General features: G+C 41.4%; 1 protein-coding gene across 1 annotated transcript in view; it reads right to left on the bottom strand.

Moving 5' to 3' along the window:
* Positions 1-308: 308 nt before the first annotated feature.
* Positions 309-18,060, bottom strand: part of PTPRB (protein tyrosine phosphatase receptor type B) — a 120,979-nt gene continuing 103,227 nt past the window's right edge. The window contains exons 28-34 of the mRNA XM_052639583.1: positions 17,898-17,974; positions 15,515-15,649; positions 14,151-14,273; positions 13,581-13,744; positions 11,795-11,930; positions 3,712-3,832; positions 309-1,572 (exon numbers count right to left, since the gene is read on the bottom strand). Of these exons, the coding sequence (XP_052495543.1) occupies positions 1,550-1,572; positions 3,712-3,832; positions 11,795-11,930; positions 13,581-13,744; positions 14,151-14,273; positions 15,515-15,649; positions 17,898-17,974 (779 nt within the window). The 3' untranslated portion in view covers positions 309-1,549. The remainder of the gene's footprint in view (positions 1,573-3,711; positions 3,833-11,794; positions 11,931-13,580; positions 13,745-14,150; positions 14,274-15,514; positions 15,650-17,897; positions 17,975-18,060) is intronic.

The raw sequence follows: 18,060 nt of genomic DNA, 5'->3' as shown, positions 1-18,060 counted from the left end.
CTACAACTATATTAGGTATATTTAATGATTTTTCCACTTACTATGGCAATTACACCCATTATAGTACTTATGGGGCTCAACAGTTTGTAGCAAAAAATATACATTTTGAAAAGAAACATACTCTTCCTGCAAATGAAGCTATGAGACCAACAACCTGGATCTCTAAATCTTAAATTTATTACAGAGAAATCTGTAGTGAGAAAAAGGCAAACATTCCTGACTCATCTCTCAGGTAGCCATGATGATACCATACAGGTGTGTTTCAAATTTTCTCCAGGAAGACCCTTGGAACTGGAACTTGGAGAGGGCAATGCTCACTTTTTGACTCACTGAAATTTATGATAGGCAAAATTGGTCAACTTGGCAGAGTATGAGTGCCTTTTATAGTAAATGCAACTGAAGGTGACTACTTGATATTTTGACCTCAATGATTTACTAAAAAAAAAGGTGTCTGGGAAATTTTATACTAGGCACCACTGAACGTTTGTTTCAGTATTTTTTAAATTAGTGATATATGATGTTTGTGGATATTTCTCTAGAGGTATTAACATTAGGCCCTTTGATCAGTAGCATAATATGTCACCACAATCTTCTTTTAATGGGAAATCCAAGTATGACCAGTGCGATTTTGACTTTTCCAGGAGTGCAGCCTCCTAGCAATGAGACAAAGATGAGTGTGTGTCCACTGGCCAAAACACACATCCCAGTGTGAGATGCATGCTCACACACAGCATACTGTGGATGCAGTGGAACGGTCTCCCATGGCTGCGGATGGTGCTTTGCATGTTGACTGTGTTTCCAGTCAGGGCAGCAGGTGGCATGCCTCTGGATAAGAGGAATTCATCACTTCTGTTCTGGTCGTCCTCTCTCAGAACCCTCAGCCCGGCAGCCTGGACTTGCCTTGCAAGTTACGTGGCCCCTAAGCTGACCACGTTGGCTTGGAGCTTTGGCAGGACAAAGGGGAGACACTAACCACATGAGGCACAAACACCTACTTCAGCTTTGGTGCTGCTTAATCTCATCTCTTCAACCCTTTCTTTTGATTGTGATATTATTACATTGTTACATATATTAATTGCTTTTGGATCATCTTTGGGTCCCAGCAATGCCCTCAAACCAGCTGTACTCTCTGCCCTCTCCAGCCCTACCCTGTATCCTGCCCAGTAGGTATCAAAACTGGCCTAGGGGATCACCCCTGCAACCACCTCCATACGCTTTTTACCACTTGTCCTGTTATACAGGGTGAATTAGTTTAGGTAGAACAAGCCATGAACACTTTGGTGTGGAAAAATAGTATTATATAAAGCTTAATATTAAACATTATGAAAAATACATATTTACAGAGGAAACTACAAATTACAACTATGTACAATAATATCTGTTACCTTTAAATTACATAAAATCTTTAAAATTCTCCTGATTAATAAATTATACATAATATCAACAGAAATAGCTGGCACCTCTGTAGGGCATGAAGCAAGTTTTTCTTTTTTTTTAAATAAAATCACACAGTGAATAGTTTTGATCCAGGAGATCTTCGGGTGCATTCTCAATGCCTTGAATAGCCTGAATCTGAAAGGAAAGACACTGGAATTAGAGGCTGTAGCGGGGTATGTCATAGTTGTTTGTTCTATTTATGAAAATGATGAATGGCAAATACTAGCAGAAATGACGGAAACTCAATATGGTTAGGATGAGACCATCCCTGTGGGGACCAGGTCACTGCATTCAGGATTGTAGATTACTAGAACTGGAAAAGACTAGTGATTCCAGTCTAACCCTCTGGTTTTCCAGATGAGCCCATAGGCCCAGAGTGGTACAGAAATTCACTCAGGGCTACCCGGCTTGTGAATGCTAGCTAGTTCCAGAGCTAGGACCTGAATCCTAACTTTCAGATGCCTGAAGCTAACCATACCATAATTAGCTTCCTTTAAACGCACCCAAGATCACACTAATAAAAGACCCTTAAACAAGCCAAAACAAGACAAGGAAACTCCAAGATCCCCCAGAGCTTCCTCTATCCTGGGCTTCTTAAAGAATCTCACATGCAAAACCTATTAATTTACTATCCTGATAAATTAGGGGGTAATTACTTACAAAACAAAAGGATTATCTGATTTACAAAGAACTCATTTAAATAGCAGCCCTCTCATGTATGTGTGCTTTACACACTATTAACTATTTAATATATTGGCTAGGTGGGTGGGTACAGAGAACTAGATAAAACTGAAGAGCATTTTGAAATAGAGATAAAAGAGCTCTGAAATAATGTTTGTCCAAAAGAAAAAAAAAGATCTATGGGTGGACATTGGTCCATGTGGCAAGAAACTGAAACTTATGCTAACAACCACAGAATGAACAATCTTGAAGTGAACACTCTAGCCCCAGTCAAACCTTCAGATGACTGTAGCCCTGGCCAATGTCTTGACTTATGAGAGACCCAGGACCAGACCACTCAGCTAAGCCCCTTCCAAATTCCTGATCTACAGAAACTATGACATAATAAATGTACAAGTCAGCTAACAAATTTTGAGGTAATTTGTTAGCTGGAAATAAATTACAATGTAACTTCAAATTTGCAATTAGCCAGTGTGATAAAATAGATTTTAATGATGGTCCTGAGTAGGAAAAAGCAGACCCTTCACATGTCAATTAATTATTGTCTGATCAAAGCAGTGTCTTACAAAGTTTATACATTTTCTTCTACTGAATTTTTCATTTAAAAATTACATGTTACATGCTTGTTCTATAAAATTTAGAAAAAACATAAAATGGAAGAAAAATGAAATGTTATTTTACTGCTCAGAGAAATTTCATTTACTACTGTGATATATTTCTTTCTCTCTGGCTTCCCGGGTGGCTCAGTGGTAAACAATCTGTCTACCAATGCTGGAGACATAGGTTCGATCCCTGCATCAGGAAATCTCAAGGAGAAAATGGCAGCTCACTCCAGTATTTCTGCCTGAAAAATCCCATGGACAGAGGAGCCTGGTGGGCTGCAGTCCACAAGGTCACAAAGAGTCAGACACGACCAAGTGACTGAGCATGTGTATTTCTCTCCAGTCTTTTTTTTGGTTTGTTTTTGCCCCATGTGCTGTTTTTGTTTGTTTAACATTCTGCATTTCTTACTTATTTATGAGAAAATCTATACTATTATAATATCCTTAAAGATATCATTCTTAATGACTGCATTGTGTTCCACTCAGTGAATGCACCACAGTATGCTTAGTCCTCCACTGTTGAACATTTATGTTTTTTTCACTCAGACCTTTAACTATGAAAAGCTTCACACATAAAGCTTTTTCAGTACTTAGGGTGGTAGTAGAAATACTGGGTGACAAGAACGTAATAAGGACCTTCATACATATGGCCAAGTTCTCCAATGGGATTTTACAATTTGAACTCCCAGTTGCTATTTCAAAGCATCCTCTTTAGTAGTAAGCCTTATTCCTTAGATGTATTAAGCCAAGTCCTGAACAGAGGGCGCCCCAAGCCTAGGAGGAGATACCACGTGAAACCTGTGCTCCACCGTGGGGGTTCCCTCCCCACTCAGCCTCTCTTCCCTGTTGCCACTTTTTGAGGGCCTTTCCCTCAAACCTTTGGGGAGAAGAAATGATCAGTGTGTGTTAGGAAAGCGTGAGGTTTTTAATGGCTTCCAGATAGACTGTGTTTTGCTAAATAAACTTATAAAGTAGAGCAGTAAGCTCCTACCTCTGTGATACTCTGGATTCACATTTTCGTAGATTGGAAACAAAGGGTTTTCTTGTTCACTCCGTAGCTTCCTTGCTCTGAGAACATCTCTTACACACTGATGTAGGTACACATACTGACACTATGAAAAAGCAGAAGACATGTCAGAGGAAGGCAGATTCTCAAGCATAAGAAACTTGAGGGACACTACTATATATAAAATGGATAACTAATAAGGACCTACTGTATTAAGCATAGGGAACTCTTCCCAATACTCTGTAATGGCCTATATGAGAAGGAATCTAAAAAGCAGTGGATATGTGTATACGTATAACTGATTTACTTTGCTGTACACCTGAAATTAATACAACAAATGTAACTCCAATAAAACTGTTTTAAAAAAAATTTTTTTAAATGACAAGATACTTATAAAAGAGAAAGACAGACAAGGGACTCTTACCAAACCTCAACAGTAATGGGATTCTATAATGGTTAGCAAATTTCATGATAACCCTTCACTAATGGCTTCTAGTATGTAGAAGAGTGACTACTTTCTATTACCACAGAGAAGAGAATGATGAAAAAGGGCAGAAAGGCAGTGTTTATTCATCTTTTTTAGGTACATGCATATTTATAATATGTCCTATGAGGGCCAACAACTATGTCTGACCATAGTAGGTCCTCCACAAATAGTTATTAAATATACAAAATGAATGCCAAACACTGTGTTATGCATTTTATATGAATTATTTAATTATTTTGACAACCTCATATAGTAGATATAATCATCTATATGAATAGAAACTAAGAGAAGATAAGTAACTTCTCCAAGGTCACACAGCTAAGAAATGAGATCCTAAGATTTAATCTGGGTATGTGAGCCCAAACTTTGTGCTTTTTTCATTACATCAATTTTCTTAGATGAAACCTAAAATCATTGCATTATTGAATGTGAAAATAATGTCACTGCATACTGTGCTGTTTCATTCCTTTTTGGTGGGGGTGGTATGGTGAGAAAAAAGAGGTTGTACAATAGATGTGCATATCTTGGTTCTCAGTATCTGAGTCTGACTCATTAAAGAATCTCAAAGATGTTGGCTTACTGCAGAAAACCATAGAGGCTTTGCTGTTGTTCAGTTGCTAAGTCATGTCCAACTCTTTGTGACCTTCTGAACTGCAGCATGCCAGGCTTCCCTGTCCTTCACCATCTCCTGGAGTTTGCTCAAACTCATGTCCATTGAGTCAGTGATGCCATCCAACCATCTCATCTTTTGCTGCCCCTTCTCTTCCTGCCCTAAGTCTTTCCCAGCATCAGGATCTTTTCCAATGAGTCAGGTCTTAGCATCAAGTGACCAAAGTTTTGGAGCTTCAGGTTCAGTATCAGTCATTCCAATGAATATTTAGGGTTGATTTCCTTTACGATTGACTGGTTTGATCTCCTTGGTGTCCAAGGGACTCTCAAAAGTCTTCTCCAGCACCACAATTTGAAAACATCATTTCTTCAGTGCTCAGCCTTCTTCATGGTCCAGCTCTCACATCCATACATGACTATTGGAAAAACCATAGCTTCGACTATGTGGACTTTTGGCAGCAAAATAATGTCTCTGTTTCTTAATACACTGTCTAGGTTTGCTACAGCTTTTCTTCCAAGGAGCAAGGGTCTTAATTTTGTGGTTGCAGTACCATTCGCAGTGATTTTGGAGCCCAAGAAAATGAAATCTGTCACTGCTTCCACTTTTTCCCTATTTGCCATGAAGTGATGGGACCAGATGCCATGATCTTTGTTTTTTGAATGTTGAGTTTTAAGCCAGCTTTTCACTTCCCTCTTTCAACTTCATTAAGAAGGCTTACACAGTGAGAATAGCCCCACCTGTTAGCTATCTGGGAACTACTTTTTTTTTTTTTTCCTGTCCCTTTGGAGAAGTTGTGTTCTCCTTTGTGCAGTTTTTTTTTTTTTTTTAACATTTTAGATGTTGGAAATGCTTAAATTCTTTACAAATAGAGTGACATTTTGAAATATTTTTATTCACAGTCTGCTGATAATGGTTCTGTTTAAAAAGATAAGAATTCTTATAGTTCAAATTTCTAATCTGCTTTGATATGTTTCCTTGGGTCAGAATTTGAGCAAGAAGTTAACCAAATGTAACGTATAAAGTCAGTTATAAAGAACAAGACAAAATTAGATTTCAGCCAAATTTTAAGCCATGAAATTTGGTCATATATCAGATTATTTTCATAAAAAGAGTCATGGAGCAATTCAGCACATTGTCATTTCAACCTGTTTGAAAGCAAGTAAAACGTATTGGGTTGGCCAACATGTTTGTTTGGGTTTTCCATAAGATGTTATGAAAAAACCCAAATGAACTTTTTGGCCAACCCAATGATTATGTTTGTGTGAGAAAGTGACAGATTTTGTGTTACTCTGAAGCCTAATCAGACTCTTCTAGGTTGGAAAAGAAACTGGTCTCCTCTGGATGTCTGTTTGTGCCATTTACCAGGGCACAATGATGTGGGTTGGTTGTTCCTGCCCTAAATCACCTTTTGGGTAAGGAGCGTGGTGTATCTTGTCTGTGGTTTAGAAACTACCTTTGAAACAGAAACAAATATGGAAGAGTCAGTGTTTCCGTGACCAAAAGGACACCATAGAGACCTTCCCTGACCACAGAAGCTCAGCCACAGGCAGCTAAACGTGTGCACTGGGCTCCTTTCCTTACTACCAACCAAGCTGCGTGATAACGGAATGAATGTGTGATGTTAGCGCTCAGCCTTGGGCTCTCCTTCCTCAGACGAGGACTCTGGGCTTGCGGTCTGCCACCAGCTGGCCTAGATAGAGATCTCAGTTTCTGCATCTGTAAAACAAGGAGGCAAGGGTCTCTTCTACAGCTAACTTCTTTTGACCACTGAAGATTTATATTAGATTTTGTGATGCTGTCAATTAGATGGATATCAAAAAACATTCCTAGACTCTATGTTTAAGGTGATCCATGTGGTCAGTTTTAGAGTATTTTCAAGGTTTGAGACACAAAGGGAGACTATAAATCTGTCTTCAGCAATGACCTTTAAAAGTGGACAGGTATTTATTTTTATGTGTTGGCACTAGGCACTGTCCCTGGGTGCATGGTCATCTACTCAAGGGAACCCATCATCTAGGTCTGGTATCATCATTAGATTAGAACATTTCAGAGAAACAAACCAATCATAAGTGATGTCTGTGCTAATATTAATAATGATCCTCTGCAATCCTGCTCACAAACTCAGCTTACTTGTTATGAGTATCTTATGATCTTGAAAATTCGAGAAGGGTACTCTCCTGAAAACGGTTGTTTGTACAGGCAGTCATTTTCCTCATCTTGAAAACTACCACATTAGAGACTGACACTTCCCTCATTCCTCCCATCCAAAGCATAAATCTCATTTTAAGTTCCAGTTGGATATTAAATGAGTTTGGGACCTTGGAGTTTGGCTGCGAATGAGTTCTCGTATGCTATGCCTTATTAATAAGTTCTTCAACAATGATCTACTCTGGGCTTTGAAACCAGTTAATATTCATTAATTTGCCTTGTCTTAAATATAAATTCTTCTTTTCCCAACAGAATACCCCTTTGAGAATGATTACTTCTAAAACCTTTCAGTTTGTTAATGTGCTCCCCACTTTATTCTTAATGAAAAGTAGACAAAGTCTAATGTATGAATTTCACATCATAAAAGCTCATTTTTTCTCTCTGTCCAGCAAGCTGGTGAAGCCTTAGTTCCATTCAATTTCACCAATATCTGTAGTATGAGATAATATTTATAGGATTGTACTTAGAGCCTTTCATGGTCTCTGAGTGCACAGTTTAGCAGAGGGGCAGGTATGTGAACAAGTAAGGTGATAAACATAAGACAGAATTGTATATAAGGCTTCATACATGAAAAGAAGCCATCAGGTTCACTTTTGGAGGAGGAAAATATAGAGCTAGAGAGAAAAGGTGACATTTGTTAAGAATTTGAGCAAAGAAATAGGACATTCCAAATGATATAAATTACACAAAAGTGTACATATATTCTGGAAACTGTGAGCAGTCTAGTGTAGTTAAAAGGTAGGGTGCATAAGTCATGGGAAACTCCCAGGAGAATCCCCCAAATGTGCACTGAGTGCCACAACATTCCACCGTTTCCTCCTCATGGGAAGCAGATGACATTGACAGATGGTGACTATCAGCTCTTTTTCTTTAACAAGAGCATTTGAGTGTCTCTCTCAGAATCAGGCAGGAAACATGCCCCCAAGTTAGGCTAAAAGGAGGAGGGTCACACTCACAAATCCCTTATCTAATGTCTTTTATTTAAAGGCCTTTGCTCTTTAATATACTGATCAAAACTTGCGAAGCTCCACACCCCTTTGTCTCTCAAATAAAGCAGAATAAAGTTGATGCTGACTCTCTCTGTGGACCCAGAAAAGAAATACAAGGGATGTCAGAATGTCCTTTTTCTTTGGCTGAAATCATCACTCACAGGGGCTCAGCTGTGGCTTGCACCCCTCTGCCCTCACTCTCATATCCAAGTGAGTGGTATTGGGTCTGAGTGTCTGAGACTGTAGAAGGAGCCCACCTTCAGCAGAGCCTTAAAGCAAGACAGATAATGTCTGGATATTTTTTGGGATTTTGTTTGCTAGAGAAAAAAGGAAAGAGAAAATTTCTATCTTATTGAAATCTTTATTCAACATGATCAAAAGAATCACTGTTTCTGGACCAGAGAAGGAAAACTTCCTTAATTTTTATCTTAAAAGAGTGGGGGTGGGTGTTATTATGACATGAAACTGGTGAAGTAAGTTGGAGCCAGGTTCTAAAGAACTTGAAAATCATTTTAAAGCAATGAAGAGTTTTCCACAATTTTTATGCAGGGGGCTGACACAGTGACAGAGCGCTTTGTTGGTGGCAGTGGTGATAAAGAGCTGTTAGAGCAGAAGCTGGGGGCAGGAGACCCATGAGCAGGCTACTGTGAAGGCTCACTGGGAGGTGATAAAGGGCCAGGCAAGGGCAGAGAGTCTAGAACAAGAAGGAAGATGCTGAGTAGAATGGACAGGGCTTAACGATTGCTCGAATGTGTCTGTGGGAACAGTGAGATCCCCAGCCTGGGCAAACAAGTGAAGGTCAAGATGAATGGCAACACCATCACCTAAAACTAAAAGAAGAAACAGCAGAAGTGCTTCTCTTGTTTGTTTTTCAAAAAAAATGACTATAAGACTTCCTGGTGGAACTGTCCATGAAGCAGGTACTTGGGTGAATGCTGGGGTAGGAGAATGAGATCTGGGAGATCTGAGCAGGTATGTGGTTCCCGAAGCCATGGAAATGGAAGAAATATGAAGAATGAAGATGGGGAGAAACAAGAGTAGTGCCTTGAGTAGAGACTCTTGGGAACTTGAACACTGAAAAGGCAGGCTGAAGAATAAGAACCTCAGAATCCCCAGAGAGGTTAGGAGGAGGAAGGGGAAAGGATAGGTGAAAGAGGAGTTATGTCCAAGGAGGAAGAGGGAGAGCTTTGGTACATTATGTTGCCCCTGCCCTGGATGTCAGCCAGTAATATTTATAGTAGGGTGGGGTTGCCTGTTCTTTGCCGAAATGCATCTCCAGAGTTCTGGGCAGGTGTACAGCAGTGATACATGGCCCAAGAAGCCTCTAAAAATAGCTATGGTAGCCTGAGTCCCCTCCCCCAACACCTCTTAAGATTATTTATAATATGATGATCTCCTCCTCTCCAAATCACAATGAAGTATGGCTTGAGTTTGTGAAAATGAAAACAAATTTGTAATGGAACATTGATGCCTTGACTTTTTAGCAACATGATTGTAGGATATTTGTTCATTTAATAGATTTTAAAAGAATATTGAGGCTAGAGCAAAGGAAACAAGTTCCTACCCTCTAGGAACGTGTAGCCTTGTACAGAAAGTTGAAGGAAAACAATTATTATATAATGTGATGTAATTCTACAACACTTAATGAAAGAACAGAACTAGACAGTGGTCATCAGTGGCTGCCCAGACCATTAAGCGAAAGGCTGATTGGAAATGTTATAGTGGATGGTCACTGTCAGTTTCATCAGCACAGGGAAGAGACACAAACAGGAAGTGCCTCCTGATGTGATGAACAGGAAGTACGCAGGACCACCCATGAAGCATGTGATGGTAAAAAGGATCTGAGACTTAATTAAGCCTCTAGATCCAATGAACTGCTGACAAAAATTATGAAAAATAGAGGATTATATCACCTTACATTATGAAAAATAGAATACATTATGAAAAAGCAGTCAGCCACATTTACAATGTAGGAAAATCTATGGAACAAATGAACTGATTTCTTTAACAAATAAATGGCACAGGAAACAAATCAGAGGGAAGGTTATTATAGATTAAAAGAAATTTAGAAGAGGCTTCAACTAAATGCAATGTATGGACTTTTTATTCTAATGCAAACCAAGTGTAAAAAGCAATTTTTGAGATAAATTGGGATATTTAAACATTGACTAGATATTGGATGATATTAAGGGATTATGATTAAAACTGTCAGGCATGATAATGGTATTGTGGTCATGATTTTTGAATAAGTCCTTAACTTAAAAAATATATATAACTGTAAAACATATATGGAATAAAATATACATTATTAATAATATATAATATTAATATGTATGTTTTAAGATACACAGTATTTAAGGAAGAAATGATGTGAAAAGTAGGATTTCCTTTAAAACAGTGCAGTAAGTCATGGGGTAGGGGAACAGTGTGTGTGGGTTATGAATGGAAAAAGAACAAAGAATACTGATGACTGCAGAAACTGGGGTTTGGGTATGGAAATTCATTATACTATTTTCCTTACTTTCATGTATTTTTTTTAAAAAAAAACATAATAAAATATTTAAAATGTAGTGCAATAATTGTTATAATGAAAGGACAGTGGGGATAGAAGATCCTGGGTGTGGGCACTGCCCATAGGAGGCAATGATGACAGTGTTCTCCCAAATGTGTTACATAATATGAGGGTCTGCAGGATATGAATATGTTCTGCACAAGAAGAGGATGTGGGGGTCAAAGTGGTTTTAGGAACAGTGGGCTCAACAAAGCTCAAGGGGAACCTTTGCTATGGGACATCTCCATTCTGTGGAGCGGGGCCACCTGCAGTTCTCATGCGTCCCATGACTCTGCCAGGGCAGAGCAGCACACAGAACTTTCCACCTTTTTGAGTGCAGGCATTTTTTTAAAAGTAGAAGATTTTGCACAGTTACTTGGGAAACAGGAGGGCAGGAGAACTTGGCCCTGGTAAGGCAATGATGCAGGGAGGGAGGTTTGTTCTGTGCGGGGACACAGATTTGACTCTCAGGCTGCAGGCCAGGGCACTTGGGAATTAGGACTTGGGACTTGGGATTCTCTAGAACAGGCTTTAAGTCCCTGCTCAGCTACTTCATAGCTGTGCAAAGTCCTTTAGCCTCTGAACTTATCCTCTATTCTGGAAATGGAAAATAATTCTCTCTTATCTATGTTTTTGTGTGTGTGTGTGTGTGTGTGTGTGAAAATCTAATGAGATGACATGTTTAGAAATACCTTGTAAATGTCAAAGGACTATATAAATGGAAGCATTTATCCTCCACAATTAATGTCAAAGGACTATATAAATACAAGCATTTATCCTCCACAATTAATGTATACTCTTCAGTGTCTCCAGAGATGCGGGTGCAGCTGGGGTGGGCTGGAGGAGAGAAGAGATTAGAATCTGCTTCCTTTTTACTAATTGAAGTTCTTGGGCTCAACCACCAGCCTATCTTAAAATGATCTTCAAGATGAACTAGCTGGTTTTCCCCCATGTTCATATATTGATTTCTTTTTTTAATTCATCTTTCCTCCTACCCACCTAAAGAAGATGGACAACTAGTTCAGTAAAGATAAGAATACACATCATCCTCAAGGTCACTGAAATTTCTTTTAAAATAAAAAGTCTTAGAAAACATTGATATTCAATTCTCTTTCTCCTCTTGATGAATCATAGTTCTTTCCCTTTATCAGATTAAAGCCCTGAACATTTGGGGGCGGAGGGAGACAGACAGGGTGATCTGTGTCCTTCAGCTGAACTCTTACCTCGGTCTGGACCATGTGAACCCTGTGAAGTCTTAGGTCATGCACAGCTCCATAAATGTCCACAGAATCTTTGGAGTCTAATTGCTGGAGGATTCGATCCAATGCAATAAAGGTTCCAGTCCTACCCACACCAGCACTAGAAAAGAGAGTGAAGAAAGACCCCCTTTTTCATTAAACTGGACTTTCTGAACTGCGTCCAGTGACTCTAGCACAATCTTTCCTTTCCCTTCCCTTCCAAGTTAGAGAATATAGGATACTTCTTTCTCTCAATGTGCTCTCTCAAAGAAATAAAACCCAGGGTTCTGAACTTCCATCCTTTCCTCCCTTCTTCCTCCACCTCTCCATTCCAGCCAGGGTAAGGATTTGCTGTGTATCATTTTCAAGCATGCTTCCATACTCTTCCTACATTCATGTAAATCTATACACAATATACTCATTTAATGTGTTTCCAAAATTTCCTAAAATGGTACTAAACAAGTTTTATGTATTCTCATGTCAACTTTTCTACTCAATATTGTTTTTGAGATTTGTCTACATTTGTTACATGTAGACATAATTTCTTTTACAGAGGTCATAAACCACCGTTCCCTACTGATAGACAATGAGATTGTTTTAGTTTTTCTCTATTACAAATTGTATTGCAGTGAGCATCGTCATGCACACGTGTGGGATTTCTCAAGGGTTGATATCTAGAAGCAGAACTGCTGGGTTATAGTGTATGAACACCTTCAGCTTCACCAGGAATTGTCAAATTGTTCCCTAAAGTGATGGCATAACCTGGGGGGTTTTGATGCATGTATTTATAAGATAAAGAAAAACAGGTTTTCGGTGTTACTGGGTGAAAATGCCTGCCATTTTCAGAATGCAGGAAACTCTTGAAAGTCTCACATTCCTATAAAAAGCATCATGGTTCCGATGACATATAAAAGCAGGGCTCCTAGGGTGCTGGGCAGATTGAGAGAAAACAACTGCGCATGACATTTCTTTTACTGTAGCAATTCCCTGCTCTTTGTTTATTAGTGCCGTTCAGTTCGGGCTGTCCAAGTGTTTCTGCAAACATTAATTAGCTAAACACTAGGCTCCCCAGGGAGAAAGAGAGTGAGAGACTGCTTGTTAGGTTGATTTTATGGTTGTACAGGCTGAAGCAAAGAGAAGTCCAGAGAGTTGGGAACACATGTACACCCGTGGTGGATTCATGTCAATGTACGGCAAAACCAATACAGTATTGTAAAGTAAAATAAAGTAAAAATAAAAATTAAAAAAAAAAAGAAGTCAAGAGAGAACAGAAATTTAAGAGTGAAATTGGATTGCCACAGATGCAGTGCTACTCCATGGGAAGGTGAGAGCCGTGATCTTAAAGGCTGGTTATGGTTTATACAGGTGGAGGAGAGAGAGGGGGCCACTCCAAGGAGAAAGAATGGCAGGAGGCAGGGAGGACCATGAGCAGTCTCCTCCCCAGCTAAAGGGGGAGATGAGTTTCTGGGAACTTGGATTGAGGGGGTGAGATGGGGCCCAATGATGAGGGACCTGGAAGTCACATAAGGGCTTTGCACTGGATACAGTAGGAAAAAAAGCAAGAGGGAGAGAAGGGGATGGAGAGCCAGAGAGAAAAATGGGAGGTGAAGAGACGGCAAAGGAGTGAGGTTGGGGAGCAGTGGGTGGAAGAGGGCGTAAGAATACCTGCTGGGCCCAGGCAGCCTGGTTGGGCACACAGACCCTCCACCCTCCCCCTTCCCCACGCCTAGACACCCGGCTGCCATACTGCCGGCTCGGGGTGGAAGAGTACCTGCAGTGCACCACAGTGGGCCCGGCCCCGGGGGTCCTGTCGATGTAGTCCCTGACAGTTCTCACAAACTGGATCAGGGACTGGGTGCTCTCCGGGACACCATGGTCTGGCCATACCGTGTAGTGGAAGTGGCGGATGAGTCTGTGTGCATCCAACTGTTCCTCCTGGAAGAGCAGAGTGGTAAGAAGGGGAACGGCTCAGGGCAAACCTTCAAACCTGACAACCGTGCCCGGGCAGGGATTCCTAGGAGCCAAACTACAGGAGAGGAAACCAGCAGAAATGGGATTCACAGGTCTTCTTCACCTTCCTATGTGGCGCTAGTGGTAAAGAACCCACCTGCCAGTGCAGGAGACAGAAGAGACGTGGGTTCGATCCCTGGGACGGGAAAATCTCCTGGAAGAGGGCATGGCAACCCACTCCAGTGTTCTTGCCTGGAGAATACCCGTGGACAGAGGAGCCTGGAGGGCTACAGTCCATGGGGTCACAGAGTCGGACACGACTGAAGCGACTTTAGCACATACTTCATCTTCCCAGCTTTGTTAGTCAATGAAGTCAAACGAACAAACATACGCTGCATATCCGAAATTCCCGGATGGTCCACTCAGGCAGCACGGATTCCGACAGCATCTGCAGAATGAGGTCCCCATAGTAGAGGGAATCTTGGTCCGCTGGCCAATAATGGTCACACTTTACCTAGAGGAAGACAGGCAGAAAAAAAAAAAAAAGTGAATCTGGAAACGCGCTTCTACCATGAACCTGAACTTTCCCTCCTGGAAATGTCTTCCTGGGTTGGAATCCAGGGTCAGCTGCTAAAGCAATTTGACCATCTGCTTTGCCCTAACCTGCTCATGGGCAGGGCTGAAGCCGGGCTGCTGCTCCCAGTGAGGGAGAGACATCGTCAAGGGGCAAATCCCCCACCTTTAGATTCATTTCCCTTTCGGGTTCATGTTCTGGGGCTTCAGTTTTTGTGAATTTTCTCAGCCTTTCAATTTCATGGACACATAAACCATGTCTTACAATTTCTTGTGCTCTTTTATTGTTTGTTTTTGCTTTGTTTTGTTTTCTGAAGAAAGATCTAGCTGGGAAGATGAAGGCGCTGTCTCCCTGACCCTTTTTTGTCCATGTTTTTCTGTTGTTCCAACCTGGATCCAATGCCATGGTTCAGGTGATCTTTGAAAAGTCAGAACATTTAGCTAAAATCACATTCACAGGTGAAGACAGGAGAAAGAGTATTGTGAACATATATAATTGTTAAGCACAGACACTGGGCAATTCATGTAATCTTTCTTTTTAACCATCAACATAACCATATAAATCATTTAATCAGATAACTATTTTACTTTGTGTCTGCAGACACAGCCTAAAATTCACTACTCCTTACTTCCTGAAATTAGGGGTAGAGCCAGTGACTCTGCCAACATACCTCTTCTCCCCATACAACAGAGGATGGTGCTGGCAAGAGGCCAGGTAATCCTTCTGCATCCTGAACACTTCTGATAATCCCACTTGTTCAGTGGAAACATCTTTGACTGAAACTTCGGATCCAGCATCTGAATGCAGCATCACCTGAGTTTACTACAGAGCTTTTTATAACTGAGTGGCTTTAATTCACTAACAGTGTTCTTGTATGATCCCTACTTGGTTTTCATGGGGTTTCTTTTAAGATTTTTTTTTTTTTTTGATGAGGACCATTTTTAAAGTCTTTAATGAATTTGTTACAATATTGCTTCTGTTGTATGTTTTGGGGTTTTGGCTGCTTGGTATGTGGGAATTTAGCTTCCTGACCAGAGATTTTCCTACATTGGAAGGCGTGGTCTTAACCACTGGACAGCCAGGAAAGTCCCTGCGGGGTTTCATTTCTATGGGGCAGGGAGTCAAACTCCATCCAAGGGGTGGGAAGCAAGGTTAGTATGACAGGAAGACCGTGTACTCACTCGGCCCTTCTCCACACACTGGGTCACCATGACGATGTTGTGAACATTCTGTTCCCACGCCATTTTCCAGAAGTCATCCTTGGTGCCAGGAAGAGGTCCCTGAGTTGCGATGTATTCTCTCCTGAAGTTGTTGCCCTGCAATGAATTTACAATATGGGGACTCACAAACAATGGGCCTCTTCAGAACTCTAAACATAAGGGGTTAGCTCTGTAGATTAGGTGAGATGTAAGTCTTTGCCAGGTCCCTGATTTGAAAAAGAGATACTAACGCGTGGCAAGGCTTGGGAGCAGGAAGGACAAAGGCCGGAACACTGACCTATTGTGAAGAGCCAAGGTCTTTTTTTATTAGGTTGGGTTTATTCTTAAAGGCAATGGAGGACTTGGGCCATCATTTAGAAACTACTTCACCCTCAGTTATGTGTGTGTATACACAATGTGGATTGTCTGAGGAACTGACGATGAGGCTCTTGCCCTATTTAACAAAGAAGAGTTTTACTCATTTTGGATACTTGGCTTTGGGATGTTGGTAAGAGCTAAAATGCAAAGGAAATTGAAGGGAAGAGAACCCAATGTTTATTGAGCATCTACCCTATCACAAGCTCTGGTGGTGGTTTAGTCGCTAAGTTGTGTCTGACTCTTTGTGATCCCATGGACTATAGCTTGCCAGGCTCCTCTATCCATGGGATTCCCCAGGCAAGAATACTAGAATGAATTGCCATTTCCTTCTCCAGAGAATCTTCCCAACACAGGAATCGAACCCAGGTCTCCTGCCTTGCAGGCAGATTACCAACTGAGCTACAAGGGAAACCCATGACAAGCTGTGGGTCAGGATTTTCACAGATCTTACTGAATCGTAACCATAGCTCTATGAGCTAGGATATTTTCGCCCACATATCCTGCATTCTAGCAACACTACGGTATTACTTGCAGATCCCAGCTGAAGCTCTTTCTCCTCTTGTCATTCCCCTGGGCCTCTGCTCTGTCACCTCTGCTACCCCCACCCCAATCCCGCCGACCCAAACACAGCCTCTCTTCTGGCGAATCCTTATTTATCCTCCAAGTCTCAGCATGTTGCCTGCTCTACTGAACTTTCCTTTATCTTCATCTCTGCTGGAGGATGTTTTCCCAGAAGCTCCTGTGGCAACCTCTAGCCTCTTGCTTATTCAGAGAGGGATCCTCAGACCAGCAGCAGGGGATCATCAGGCAGCTTGTTAGAGATTCAGAATGCCAGGTTCCACCCCAGTCCTGCTGAATCAGAAGCTGCATTTTTTTTCCTTCTGGCATGTGGGAACTTAGTTCCCCAACCAGAGATCAAACCCACTCCTCCTGCCATAGAATGCAGAGTCTTAACCACTGGGCTGCCAGAGAAGCCCCAATCAGAAGCTGCATTTTAACAAGACCTGCAGATGATGCAGGTGTGCGTTAATGTTGGTGAAGAACCGCTCTATCCCGTCAAGGGCATCGCCTGGTCATTTTCTGATGTTCCAACTCTGCTGAGAGTTCCCTGGGGTCAGGACTCCATCAGACCCTGTCTCTGTACACAGCACAATGTCCAACTTACAGTTAGCACTTCATTATATAGTGCTTAGGGCTTCCCGGGTGGCTCAGCAGTGAAGAATCCACCTGCAATGCAGGACTCACAAGAAGCCATGGCAACCCATTCCAGTACTCTTGCCTGGAGAATCCCATGGACAGAGGAGCCTGATGAGCTACAGTGCATAGGGTCACAGAGAGTCTGACATGAGTGAAACGACTTAGCATCCACACATATAGTGTTTATGGAGTGAATGGAGGATTATTTAAGGTAAATATTATTCTTAGATTTTTTGGAAAAGGAAATGAAGGTCCAAAGGATTGACAAAACTTGCCCAAGATCCTAGAGTTAGCAAGGAGCAGTCAAACGGGATCTACCTAACCTGAAGCTTTTTCCACTGGAGGTGCTGTAGGAATCTGGTGAATTGCTAGCCAGAATCTGAGCCCAGAGGTGTGACACAGCCTTTGAGTTGTGTCTGTGGTTTTTAGAAATCCAAATAACTTTGAATTAGCTTCCCTAGCTAGGCCGCCTCAGCTGTGGAGCTTCAGCTTCCTTAGTGGAGCTCTAATCTTGACTAAGGGCTGCAGAGAGGAAATGACCTTTGAAAATGCCTCCTGGGCCCATTATAATCCTGTGTGACTATAGCCATTGGGAAAGCTGGGTCTTAGCAGCAATTGACTAGGACAGCCTGCATTTTATGGCAATCAGACATGGCCATTTGTTTTTTTCTTCTAAAACATCCATGTTTCCAGACCTGAGAACAGTGGGAGTGTGTTGGACGAGAGGTGTCTCCAGCATAACCTCCTGTCAAAGCCTCATCCCAGTTGCTATGGCCCCAGGTTCACTTACAGGGATGTAGCTGGCATTGATGTAGTCAGAGCACGGGTCATCATCCACATTGGACAGCTTCACTCGAGAGGAATCATCTGGAAGGAAGTTTATTGAGAAAGATGTATCAGTGAGCCATGGGGTGATTTTTCTACCGTTTACAGATCGCTTTGCATTTGACGTG

Source organism: Budorcas taxicolor, chromosome 5 (assembly GCF_023091745.1).
Source record: "Budorcas taxicolor isolate Tak-1 chromosome 5, Takin1.1, whole genome shotgun sequence".
Lineage (NCBI taxonomy): Eukaryota > Metazoa > Chordata > Mammalia > Artiodactyla > Bovidae > Budorcas > Budorcas taxicolor.
This window is presented reverse-complemented; position numbering and strand designations above follow the sequence as displayed.